At 40.9% G+C, this 13,413-nt stretch overlaps 1 protein-coding gene across 2 annotated transcripts in view; it reads right to left on the bottom strand.

The window, feature by feature from the left end:
• The window catches only part of Stam2 (signal transducing adaptor molecule 2), a 46,621-nt gene extending 33,430 nt beyond the window's left edge, over positions 1 to 13,191 (bottom strand). The window contains exon 1 of one of the 2 annotated variants that reach the window (XM_070023271.1): positions 12,818 to 13,191. In XM_070023271.1, coding sequence (XP_069879372.1) covers positions 12,818 to 13,028 — 211 coding nt within the window. In that variant the 5' untranslated portion in view covers positions 13,029 to 13,191. The remainder of the gene's footprint in view (positions 1 to 12,817) is intronic. The other variant, XM_070023270.1, reaches the window with a different exon arrangement.
• Between the last annotated feature and the right edge of the window lie 222 nt (positions 13,192 to 13,413).

Below are 13,413 nucleotides of genomic sequence, written 5' to 3'. Positions count from 1 at the left end.
GTGATGAAGTGAATAAAAGAGGAAAAGGGACAAAGTAGTAGTGTGGAACTGTCTTCTCAGAAGGAAAACTCAAAGGTAGAGAAGAAGTATTAATTACCCACGAATACAGTGATCACATGAAATGTACTCTATTTCTTTATGTTCATAAATAGAATTTTAACAGCTGCTAATACATGACGTGTGTGTGTGTGTGCGCATGTGTGTGTGTGCACGTGCACACGTGTGAGTGACAAGGGGGACACAAAGTCTCCACACAAGCTGGTTAGAAGTTATCAATAAAGCTGGGTGCCGGTGGCTCACGCCTATAATCCTAGCTACTCAGGAGGCTGAGATCTGAGGATCAAGGTTCAAAACCAGCCCAGGCAGGAAAGCCTGTGAGACGCTTACCTCCAATTAACCACCAGAAAACAAGAAGTGGTGCTGTGGCTTAAGTGGTAGAGCACTAGCCTTGAGCTGAAGAGCTCAGGGACAGTGTCCAGGCCCAGAGTTCAAGCCCCAAGACTGACACACACACAAAAAAGAAGTTATCAATAAACTATGCTTTAAAATACATCAAGTGTTCAGTCTTTTTTCTTTGTTAGGGGTATTGTTGATGAAATATTAACACTAAAATAGGGTGAGATTTGTGGAGTGTGGGTTTCACTGAATGTTGTTGCACATGCTTGTAGTCCTAACATTTAAGAGCCTGAGACAGGAGAATTATGAATTTGAGGACAGCCTGGTCTACGCAGTGAAATTGTTAAAATAATTTTTTTAAAAGAAAAGGCAACAAAAAGGGCAGGATTTCATACATAGGTCATTCTGTACATATCATCTACCTCATTTATTGTCTTAGAATGAAGATAAGCTTTATTTATTGGCAGAAGTTTTGGTTCATAGGTATAATGTATAAATAGGATCTAAGTAAGGCACATAATAGATATCAATAAATATCTGTCTAATAAATGAGTAATGATACTGTTTTTCTCATTCATATCCTATTATTCAGGTGCAATGGTTTTACTATGGAAAACAACAGGAAGGTTTCTAAGCAACAGGAACGTTTCTAAATGTATTTAAAAACAAAAACAAAAACCTCTAACTATAATGCCCAGTATGGCCCCATGAATTCTGTACACAATTCTTTTTTATCTTTGAATAATTATACAAGGGGGTTTCAATTTAACATGTCCTTTTATACATACAATGCATTTTGACCAGTGTTACCCCTTCATCATTTATTTTCTCCTTCTTATCTAACCCTTCCCCAACCAGGCTCATCAAGTTTCCTACTTGCTTTTTCACATATATCCCTTAGTATTATGACTGCCATCTACACACCATTCCTCTTTCCATTTGTCTCCCCCTCTCCTTTTAGCCCTGACACTTGTTTCAGCTTCCTAATACTAATTTTGTTAAACTGTTAATTGTTCGAAAAGGAATCTCATTCCTATATAATTTGGTCAGTTTGATTATATGTGTGTTCACATAAATATAGGTATATATGTATTTACATATGTGTAATCTGCATACAATTCCACACTAGCCTGAGCTTCATTGTGGAGCTCACAACCAAAAGGCCAAAGATCAAGCTTCAACAGCAGCACCATGTGACAACAAAAGGCAACAACAGTTGTTACTGGAGAATGACACTGCCTTTGGAAGTTCAACTAGGAGAAAGGGGGAAGGCAAGGCCTCAGAGTGAGGGAAAGGCTTTCTAATATTCCTAAGTGACTAGCTTTATATTCTGAGTGTGAAGAGTAAATCAAACGTAATACGTGTAATTTGCTGGCTTCATAGCTATCTTTTCTCTTTGCTTATGAGGTTTCGCTTGTTTTTACTCTAATAGAATCCACTGTATCTATCTACCTTTCATACTGGGGCTTGAAATCAGGGCCAGGTACTTGCCAGGAAAGAACTGTATCACTTGAGCCACACCCACAACCCATTTGCTTTAATTATTTTTTAAATTCAGGCAAATATTTTTTGTCAGGAAAGGTCTGAACTTCAATCTTCTATTCTGTGTAGCTGTGATGAAGGTGTGTGCTACTATAATCATCTTTTTTTCTGAGATGGCTTCTGGCTTTCTTTTGCTCAGGCCAGCCTCAGACCACAATCCTTCCCACTGCCACCTCCCAAGTAACTGGGATTACAGCCATGAGCAACCTTCCTTCTTCCTCCTTCCTTCCCTCTCTTCCTTCCCTTGTGCTGGGGCTGGAGCTTGAACTCACAAACTGGGCACTGTCCCTGAGCTTTGTGCTCAAAGCGAGCACTCTACCATGTAAGCCACAGTTTTACTTTCAGCATTTTGGTGGTTAATTTGAGGTAGGAGTCTTATGGGCTATTTTAACAATTCTCAGATCTCAGCCTCCTGTAACTAAGATTATAGGGGTGAGCCACTGGAATCTGACCATTCTTTAGTTTTCATAGTATCAGACCACATAGTGTTCCAATTACTACTGAAAATTTTAGTATTGACTAACTCAGTAATTTAATGTTGACTAGTTTAATATTGAAAATTAATCATTCTCTTTTTCCAAATATATTACTTCCTTTTTAAATGTATATATTTAATATAGCTGAGCATCATTTAGCATACCAGGGACCTCATATATGGTGTGAGTCAGGAATATAAAATATTTTTAGGAAGTTTTTATTAATGGTTACAAAATTTAAGAATCTACCCTTTCCTTGCTAATCTGAAAAACTAATAATCAATTATCAAATTTCAAGAATACCTATGTAAATGGGTACAATTCTTTCTCTGATTTTGAACCATCTTAATAACCTCCTTATGTTCTGCTACAACTCAGTTTTTGATTATGTTATTCTATTTTAGTCATGTGATACAATAAAATAGGAAGTCTATGATGGTATCACCAAAAGCCAACAATCTTAAAATTACAGAAAAAGAATATAGCTACTTGGTTTTTCATAGAAAATGGAAAAATCCTGATCTGAATACTCCATCAAGCTAGTACTCCATCAAGCCTAGTTTAGTTTGTATAAATATAGGAGTCACAATTACTCTTTTAAAAAGTATTAAAAAAAAAAATCTCAAGACTTTATAATGGCCTGCCAAAGAGGACTTCAGGTTTCAAACGAACTAAATAACAGCTAAATTATGTACTTAGGAGTATTTTAAACTCCTGGAAAATTTTAAATATTATAATTAAGAAACCATTCTTTTATAGCATGTCACTCTGCCCAGTGTTGGGAGCTGTATCTTATATTATCCATTGTCAAATACATAGAGAGGGAGAGAGCTATGAGAGCCCGCCTGGGGCCTTAAATGCTAAATTGCCAGGGCTTTGGTGGGTGTAAATCATAACATTTTATCCCAGGCTTTGATTACTGTATATAGAGAGCCTTAAATACACAGAGAAATAGTTGAGAAAGATTCTAACAATATCCTAAGAATCATTCCATCAGTACCTACAAGGAACAAAAAGGTTCTCCTCTAAAAAGTCCATTATGTTCAAAAAACAGTTCTACAAAGAATGCAAGTCTCCATAAAACTTGAAGTAAAATAGGCTCTACTAGTAACAAACATCTTTAACTATGTAAGAATTTCAGGGTTTGGAGGTAAAGCGCCAGCCAGTGAACAAAGCAGCAAGTGCCAAGTTCAAGTCCCAGTCTCAGAATAAGAATTTCAGCAAGCATGAAGGGCTGAGGGACAGCGCCCAGGCCCAGAGTTCAGGCCCCACTACCGACCAAAAAAAGAATTTCAGCAAGCAATCTTTAAAATTCCTTCTATGTTTGGAAAGCTTATAACTGGTCTTATGCTTCCATGCATAACAAAGTATCTGGTGTCAAACTTGCTATTCTACCAAAACCAACTATAAAACAAAACAAATGAGGCAACTGTTTTCAGGAAACAAGTAAAAGGAAGCCCTTTTCTTCAAAGGAAAAGAAATAGGAAGTGAGACTCCTGATGATCCCAGCTTTCTGCCTGGAAATGCTAGCCCAAGCCTAGCCCAGGGAGAGAAGCCAACAGATAAAGACAGAAAACAGACTTCTATGCACAGGGATTCACCACAGGTCCTTGGTCAAGGGCTAAGTTACACAGTGCTTGCAGTACTGGGGTCATCTTACCTGTTAAAAGATTAAATGTTTGTGTCCCTCCCAAAATTCACAATGTGAATTCCAAGCTGATTCAGTTTGCAGATGGGACCATTCGGGAAGCTAAAGGAGGTCATATAAATGGGGTCCTGACGCCACAAAATTAATGTCCTTTTAAGAAGAGCTATTAGAAAGCTAAAAACTTGGCTGTCTGCAAGCAAGAACAGATTTCTCACCAGACATTAACCCTACAGCACCCTGAACTGTGAGAAAATAAATGTCTGCTATGAAAGCCACTCTCTAGCATTTTGCTATGGCAGCAAGAGCAGACTTTTGGAACCCCCAAAAGATCACACCTTAGGAGTAATGGTCTTCTAGAATTTAAAATTAAAATCTCAGAATGGAAGTAGGCAACATAAGCTTTATTATGACTAAAGGACATGTGTATTGGGGCATGACTAAAATAATGCTTAGATCTTTGTCTTCATACATTTTGTGTTGTTACGACATTTATAAAGAGTAGAAACTTGTTTCCTAAAGCTCTAGAGGCTGGGAAGCCCATGAGCAAGGTACCACCATCCCCCTTTTACAGGAGGCAAGCCTTATGCTGGAAATACTTCCTAAAGGCCCTGCCTTCCAATACTGTTGCAATCCTGCAACGGTTGCTATCTGTAAATCTCCTCCTACCTCTGACTAGAGAGGGGATTGCAGGTGTGCACAAAATACCTGGTTTGTTCTTTGTGATAATGTTGTGGTAACTTTTTGCCTCAAAGCACAATCCTATCTCCTCTTCTCAAGTAGCTGAGATCCATCATGCCTCCTTTGTGTTGGTAAATTTCTACTGATGGAATTCTTTAGTCTACTCTGGGAAAGGTACTACCTTAAAATATGTTGAACACACCTTCAGAAAAGGAAATCCACCTCGTTTTGAATACTCAGTAACAGACAGTAGCAATTAAGTAACAGCTTCTGGCCATTTTATATATGCTAAAGCACTTACTCCTCAGCCAGATGAAGGATGGATCCTCATTTTATAGCTACAGAAAGGGAGAAACAGAAAAGCAACCAGAACAAGGCTAGACAGCTAGTAAATAACAAATAGATTTCAATCTGGCAGTTTGGTTATGAGTGCCATTTTTGTTCAAAATTGCCAAACTAACTCTTCCCAACAAGTTAATTCAGTTCTTCTATATATGTACATCTTTAAAGTGCTGAAACTTCCTGCTCTGGTAGAATATGGAGCAGTGACTGCCACACTTTTTCATCGTTCACGTTACCACCATTTCTTACAAGGACTAAGGATTGGGAGGGTTAAGCAAACAAGGGGGAGAAAACATTATTATTGCCCCCCTTCTCTTTCTTAGGTGTGTGTGTGTGTGTGTAGGGGTGTGTGTGTGTGTGTAGGGGTGTGTGTGTCTGTGTGTGTGTGTGTGTGTGTGTGTGTGCCCCATGCATATATGTGCTGGTTCTGGCTTGAATTCAGGTCTGGGTGCTGTCCCTGAGCTTTTTCAACTCAAGGCTAACTAGCTACCATTTGAGCTCCACTTCTGGCTTTTTGGTGACTAACAGGAGTTAAGAATCTCATTGACTTTTCGGCCCAGCTTGGTTTCAAACTGCAATCCTCAGATCTTAGTAGCTAGGATTATGGATATAAGCTATCTGTGCCTGGCCTTATTAGCTTTTACCTTACATAGGGTGTGAACATGTACACCAAAGTGGCCTTGAACTCTTCAGCCTCCAGCCTCAGCCTTCCAAGTACTGGACTTATTGACATGCATCAACATGCTCAAATCCAAAAATAAACATGACCAAAGACTGAATAGATGCTTTGGGGAAAAAATATTCATTTAGCAAACAAATATATGATAACCTGCCCAACATCAATACTCATCAGTTAATACATATTAAAACCACAGGCCTGGGAAGGTGGCTCAGTTGTAGAGCACTTGCCTTGCATGCATGAGGCCCTGAGTTCGATTCCTCAGCACCACATAAGCAGGAAAAAAAAAAAAGCTAAGTGGCACTGTGGCTCAAGTGGTAGAGTGCTAACCTTGAGCTGAAGAGCTGAGGGACAGGCCCATACCCAGAGTTCAGGCCCCACGATCGGACCCAAAAAAATAAATAAAACCACAGTAAGATACCTACCTGAATGTCTAAAGAAACTCTGAAATAACCACCTTGCCAAGTGCTGGTGGCTCATATCTATATTCCTAGATGCTCAGGAGGCTGAGACCCAGAAAAAAATCACAATTCAAGGTCAATAGGGAAAAAAGTTCAGTAGACTCCAAAATAACCAGCAAAAAGCTAGGCTGGAAGTGGAGAAGAATAAAAGGGCTAAATATTATTAAAATACATTATTTGTAACAATGAAAATGTAACAAAGGCTGGGCACTTGTAGCTCATGACTGTAATCCTAGCTACTCAGGAGGCTGAAATCTAAGAATTACAATTCGAAGCCAGCCTGACCAAGAAAAGTCCAGAGATTCTTATCTCTAATTAACCACCAGAAAATCAGAAGTGAAGTGTTAGAGCGCTAGCCTTGAGCAAAAGAGCTCAGGGACAGTGCCCAAACACTGTTTTCAAGCCTCCACAACCAATAAAGAAAAAAAGAAAAGAAAACAAAGAAACCTGTTGGGGACATTATTTCTTAGAAGGAAATGTGAAAGATTAAGTTGGTTGGAATTCAGCTGTAACATGTATGGAGACCTAACAGTGAAGTTCTCCCATATAACTAATATAAACCAATTTTTTTTTACAGGCTAGAGGTATTACTTAAGTGGTAGAGTAGCCAAGCCAATGAGCTGAGCAAGTAAAATGCCCTGAATTCAAATTCTAATGCTGAAAAACAAAATAAAAACCTAAAACTACACTATCATGTACTAATAAACTTCTGGTATCCAACTGAAATAATATGAGCTAAAACAGAAGATGATCACTTCAAAATGCCAATAATTTTCAGGGAGTAATGAACCACTCCATTTTCTGACACACTGACCTTCAATCCTACATCAAATACACTTATTCATTCTCAGGTAATGGAGCGGAGCTTAAAATGATGATAATGTATTTTTTAAAAAACTTTCCCCTTTTTGGGCTGGGAAGATGGCTCAGTGGTAGAGCGCTTGCCTTGCATGCCTGAGGCCCTAGGTTCGATTCTTCAGCACCAAATAAGAAAAAAGAAAAAAGCCAGAAGCGGTGCTGTGGCTCAAGTGGTAGAGTGCTAGCCTTGAGCTGAAGAGCTGAGGGACAGCGCTCAGGCCCAGAGTTCAGGCCCCCCCCCCAAAAAAAAAAAACTTTCCCCTTTAGTCTCCAATTACTAGGAAAATCAAAATGTTGTACATGCTAAAAGTGCAGCTTTTACAAGAGAATATTAATTTACCTTATGATATAGAAAGGCAAAAGAAGCCTTTCCAAGTAAGAATAAAATATCCCTTTTAATCCACTAAAATCCTCATTTTGAGAATGAAAATTCATAAACAAGTGCTTCCTATGGAACTACCTACTCACCAAGAAAAAAAAAGCTATGAATTTTTAGATCCAATAAAATTATTCACTAATTTTTTATCCTTTGTTACTAGAAAGGCAGAAACTAGAGAAAAGTTTGAGGCTAGACTGGGTAAAAAAATTAGCAAGACCCAACCTCAAAAAACAAGCCAGTGTTTGCCTATAATCCCAGAGCCTAACTCTGGCAAAAGCACAAGACAATATCTGAAAAACAAATTATCTGGGAATGTTGGTATACACCTATAACCCCAGCATTTGAGAAGATGAAGCAGGAGGAGCACAAGTTTAAGACCAGCTAGGGTTATATAATAGGACTTTGTCTCAAAAAAAAGAAAGAAAGAAAGAGAGAGAGAGAGAGAGAGAAAAGAAAAATTGTAAGTGGAGTAAGAGATGAAACTCTGTCAGTGGCTCATGCCTATAGTCCCAGCTACTTGACAGTGTGAAGCAGGATCCTTGAGTGCAAAGATTCCAAGAGACTTCATTTCTAAAAAAGAAAAAGAAAAAAATGGGGAGGAAAAAAAAGGAAGAAAAATCAAATGAAGAAAGAAGGTCATATTTGAGGACAGAAAGCCAAAAAGAGGGTTAGGGATGCACCATAATGGAAAGAGTTCTTACTTAGCATGTTTGAGACCCTAAGTTCAATCCAAGGGAAGGAAGAAAGAAAAAAAGGGAATGGAGAGAGGGAAGAAGGGAAGGAGACCAGCCAGCCAAGGAAGGAAAAAGCAATATGATAATATCCTTAAGCTTTATTTCAATATGTAGGTAATGGATGGTCAGACCATCAACTGTTCATTAATCAGAGTTTGACCAGTATACTATATATCTGTATACAAAGTCTATATACTAAAAAACACCTCTAAGGGCTTACGTTTGGTTTTTGTGTGAGTGTGTGTGTGTGTGTGTGTGTGTGTGTGTGTGTGTGTGTGTGTGTGTGTGTGTGTGTGTGTGTGTGTGTGTGTGTGTGTGTGTGTGTGTGTGTGTGTGTGTGTGTGTGTGTGTGTGTGTGTGTGTGTGTTTCGGTCGGTCGTGGGGCCTGGGCGCTGTCCCTCAGCTCTTCAGCTCAAGGTTAGCACTCTACCACTTGGGCCACAGCCACTTCCAGCTTTTTTTGCTTATGTGGTACTGAGGAATTGAACCCAGGGCCTCAAGCATGCAAGGCAAGCACTCTACCACTGAGCAACCTTCCCAGCCCAGGCTTACATTTTTTTTAAAAAACAGTGCTAGAGACAAGTCCACCTAACAACACTATTATTGTACTGCATTATATATTCACTATAAAAAAGTCATTGGCCTTGGTTTTCTTTTAAAGAGCTGTGGAACAATCTTTATTAGACTACATTGATTATATAAAAGGATATTTCCATACATGCACACAATGTACTTTGATCAAATTCATTCCCTCTGTTATTCTTTTTCTTTTTTCCCGTTTTAAACAATTTTAGTGGTCATTATTTGTAAGTGTGCGCACACACATGCATGCATGTGTACACATGCATAGGTGGCCAGAACAGAAGTTTGATCTCATGGCCTTGCAGTCTCATTGGGCTAGAAGCTTGAACTTAAGGCCTTGCAGTCTCATTGGCTTTCCTGCTCACTGTTGGTACTCTACCTTTTGAGCCATGCCCAGCACTTAGCTAGTGTAACAATCTCATACTTTTCTGTCCAGATTAGCTTCAAATGATTGAGCCTCAACTTCCTTGATTATCTAAGATTACAAGTGTGGCATCTATTGGCATCTAAATTTTCTTTATCAATTGATTAGCTAATGGGCAATGCAGGCTGATTTCATAGCTTGATTATTGTAAATAATGCTATTCTAAACATGAGTGTGCACATATCTCTATTGTAGGCTGAATACATTCCTTCAGATATACACCCAAGAGTTATGTAACAAGATCATAGGGTAATTATATTTTTAGTTTTGTAAAGCACTTCCATACTGATTTCCACTCCCCAAAACACTGTATAAGACTCCCATTCCAGGGCCCTCATTCCCCCATATTTGTATCATACCAGCATTTGCTTTCTTGATGACAACCATTATGAGGGAGGTGACATGGAATCTACGAGTCACTGTGCACTTCCTTTATGGCTAAGGAAACTGAACATTTCTTAGTGCATTTAGCATTTGTACTTCTTTTAAGAACTGTCTATTCAATTTGCCTTGTAAAGGCTAAAATGTGTTTGTGACCTTAACTGTCACTATCCCACAATACTGTGGAATTTGTGAAATTTATGTAATCACTTAATCTCAATAAAAAATATTTTTTTAAAAAAAGAACTGTCTATTCGATTTATAGGCCTATTTTTTACTTGGTTTATTCATTCTTTTGATGTTTAACTTTTGAGCTCATTATGTATTCTAGATATTAGTCCTCTGAATAAGAGCTGGCAAAGATTTCTCCCATCTGTGGCTTATATTTTGACTCTAGTAATTGTTTGCCATGAATAAGCTTATTTTAATATGATGCAATCTCATTTGTCAATTCCCACTCTTATTCCGAACTATGACAGTCCTAAAGTTTTTGTCTGTGCCTATATCTTCAAGTGTTTTCCCTATATTTTTTTTCCTTACTTCCAAACTACAATATAAGCATGTCCATAATTAAGTGATTGGATAAAAATGTGATATAATATGATGGACTTTCATGTAGCCAAAACATCACTAAGTCAACATGAATAACTCTGGCAAAAAGAGGTGACAAAAAAGAAAGATACTTTTATGGCAAACAGGCAGAACCCCACCTCCCCCCATCACACACATATAGATGTGTGGAATATCTATACATCAAATTCTTATGTAAAAAAGGAAGATAAAATGGAATCAACTTGCTGGAAATAAATTCAACTGTATTTCACCGACCTTACAAGTGTTCTCTTCTTAAAAGTATGTCCAAATATTAGGAACTGAAAGAGTTAGCTAGGAGGAATGGAAGTTTATGTTGTGTCTTGCACTCAAAATATTTCGCTTTTTAAAAAATACTTCAAAATATATTCATTAAATTTGTGGCCAGATGGGTGTAGTGGCAAAACTGTCATTTACCTATGGTGCTGGAGATAGAAAGATTGAGAGTCAAGGCCAGTCCAGGTATAAAAGTTTGAGATTCCATCTCAACCAATGTCTGAGCATGGTAGCACATGCCTGTCATCCTAGCAACAAAGGGAAGCACAAATAGAAGGAACAAAGTCCAGGCTGGCTCAGGTATAAAAAGAGCTCCATCAAGAAAATAATCTAGCCCAGCACTAGTGGCTCACATCTGTAATCCTAGCTACTTAGAAGGCTAAGAACAGAGAATCTGTGTTTCAAAGCCAGCCTGGGAGGAAAACCTGTGAGATTCTTAACCACCAGAAAACCAGAAGTGGCAGAGGGCTACCCTTTAGCTAAAAGAGCTCAGGGACAGTGCCCAAGCCTTGAGTTCAAGCCCCAAGAACAAGACAAAAACAAAGGAAAGAAAGAAAAGGAGCTGAAGGAATGTCTCATGTGGATGACTCCCTAAATAGCAAGCATCTGGTCCTAAGTTCAAATCCTTACTTCAAATACTGGTTGTGGTAACACAGGCCTGTTATCCTAGCTACTTGGAAGGCAGAAATCAGGCTAGCCAGAAAAGTATGCAAGAATGCATCTCAACCAACAAGCCATTATGGTGGCACATGCTTATATTCCCATCTATACAAAGGTATAAATAGGAGGAGGATATTTTAAAGCTGGTCTTTGGGCCAAAAAAAAAAGTGACTTATTGGCTGAAAAATAACTAAATTAAAAAGGACCAAGGGTGTGACTCAAGTAGTTTAGCCTTTGCCTAGCAAGCACAAGGCCCTGAGTTTAAATGCTAGTACTGCCTCCTCCCTGAATTGTTAACTATCTGCTCCTTTTACTACAGTAGTACTAAACTCTGGTTTCAGGGCTGTAGGAGCCACCCAGGCAGGTCTATTTCAGGCAGAGCGATTCTACTTCTACCAGACAAGTTTTCCATCAGAAAACAGTGGGTTTTCCAAGAAAGTTATTCATTTCTGAATAATCTGAGTCTTACTCTGTTTTGCCTCTTCTGTAACATTTCAATACAACAAAACACAAGCCTTTACAATATCAAGAGAAAGGGCAAAAGCCTGGTGTGGTGGTCCAGACTTGGAATCCTAGCACACTGGAGCCTGAGGCAAGGAGATCAAAAGTCGAAGGTCAGCCTCAGCTACTAGGTGAGACTGTTACCAAAAAGTCTTAAAAGGGTCCTGTAATAAGACAGAACGAAATACTTGTTCCTAGAGCAGAGACAGCCACAGCATGAAGTTTCCTTGACTCCTGCCAGTCATGTTATTTGCCCACCAAGAAAAATTTAAATGTAACAGGAGAAACACATACTTGAAGGTGAATACTACAAACATTTACATATATAAGACTAACAGGTAGCTTTTGAACATAATTTATTTTGAGATTACAAAACATAAAAAATAGGACAATTTCTAGACTCTTCCTTAAGACTTTGCAACTACCAAACAGGTGGGTAAGATGTACCGTACTTTAAAAAAACCTTCCCAGGGTTCTACTAACCAGTGCTACTAAAATGTCTTAGTAGCCTTTACTGCAAATCTAATGCCCCAAGTATTTCTATTCCGCCCATATTGCATTATTATTATTATTATCATTTTTTATTATCATACAGTTTCTAAGACCGATGCTATTTGACTCCCCCCCCCCCGGTACATTATTCCTTGTTCTGTACTGTCTGGATATTCTAGCGTTTTCCTTTTCTCTAGGGAAGAACATTTCCATTTCGTAGCACTTCCATGATTGTGAATAAATCCTGACGCTGCCCTGCCCGGCTGGAGTGTAAAGCAGCAAGAAGGAAGTTCGCACTGCTCCGTGTGCAAGTGGGGTCGGGGTCTCCAGCTTTGGGCGGCCCTAAACGGTGCCCACCCTCGGTGGCAGGGTCCCCCAGGCTGCGACGTCAGGGGAAGGGGTGGGAGGGAGACGAGGGGTGGGATCAACCGGCTTTGGAAGGAAGGGGAAGTCGGTGCCGTCAACTCCGCAAGGATTACATCCTCTGCGAACCACAGGTTCTGCCCCCATCCGGGTGCTAGGCCAGAGTCCCCGAGCTCCGGCGAGCAGCCGGCGGGGTCCTCCGCGACCGCCGCTCCCCGACCCCGGCCACCGACCCGGAGCCGAGCGGGTGCCCGGCGTCCCGGCGGCGGCACCGCCCCTTCGCGCTCAGCCCAGTCGTCGCCGCCCACTTTCCAGGCGGACAAGCAGCAGCGCCGGAGCGCGCCCCGCACTCACCCACGTCTTGCTCGAACGGGTTGTTGTTGAACAGAGGCATCTCGCCGGCGCCCGGGCCCCGCTGGCTGAGGTCTGGAGACGGCTCGGCAGCTGCTTCCCGCCAGGCGGCCCGCCGTGGCTTCCTTGACGGCTGGGATCGGGCTGCCGAACCCGCACTTCCGCCCACGAGCTGCCCAGCTCGTGCCTGCTGAGACGGCTCCCCGGCCTCCATCCGCCCGCACGATCTGCCCCAGCTCCCCTGCCACGGAGAGCTCCGACTCTCCTCAAGCTCTCTCCAACGCAGTTGTCGCTGCCATCCTCCGGGAGGACGCCGCAACCCCGAACTGCATGTCCTCAGGCGTCAGGCGCCTGCTGCGGCCACCTATATCCACCGCTAGGACCCCGGCGAGCTATAGAACGGAGGACCTTCGGGCCCGGAAGTTGCCTCTCCTAGACCTGGAAGCCACTAGAGGCCCGGAAACTGCAGCGCTGGCGGCGGCGCGGCAGGGGGCGCAGTCTCCTGAGACTCTTCTCTCGGGGGCCGCCGATGGTGGTAGCCGCTGTCTCTTCACCCTCTGACACCCATCCGAATGGCAAGTCTTCTCCCAGGATGCATT

The sequence above is a fragment of the Dipodomys merriami genome, unplaced genomic scaffold, assembly GCF_024711535.1.
Source record: "Dipodomys merriami isolate MVZ:Mamm:240054 unplaced genomic scaffold, mDipMer1.0.p SCAF_1, whole genome shotgun sequence".
In the NCBI taxonomy this organism is placed as follows: Eukaryota; Metazoa; Chordata; class Mammalia; order Rodentia; family Heteromyidae; genus Dipodomys; species Dipodomys merriami.
This window is presented reverse-complemented; position numbering and strand designations above follow the sequence as displayed.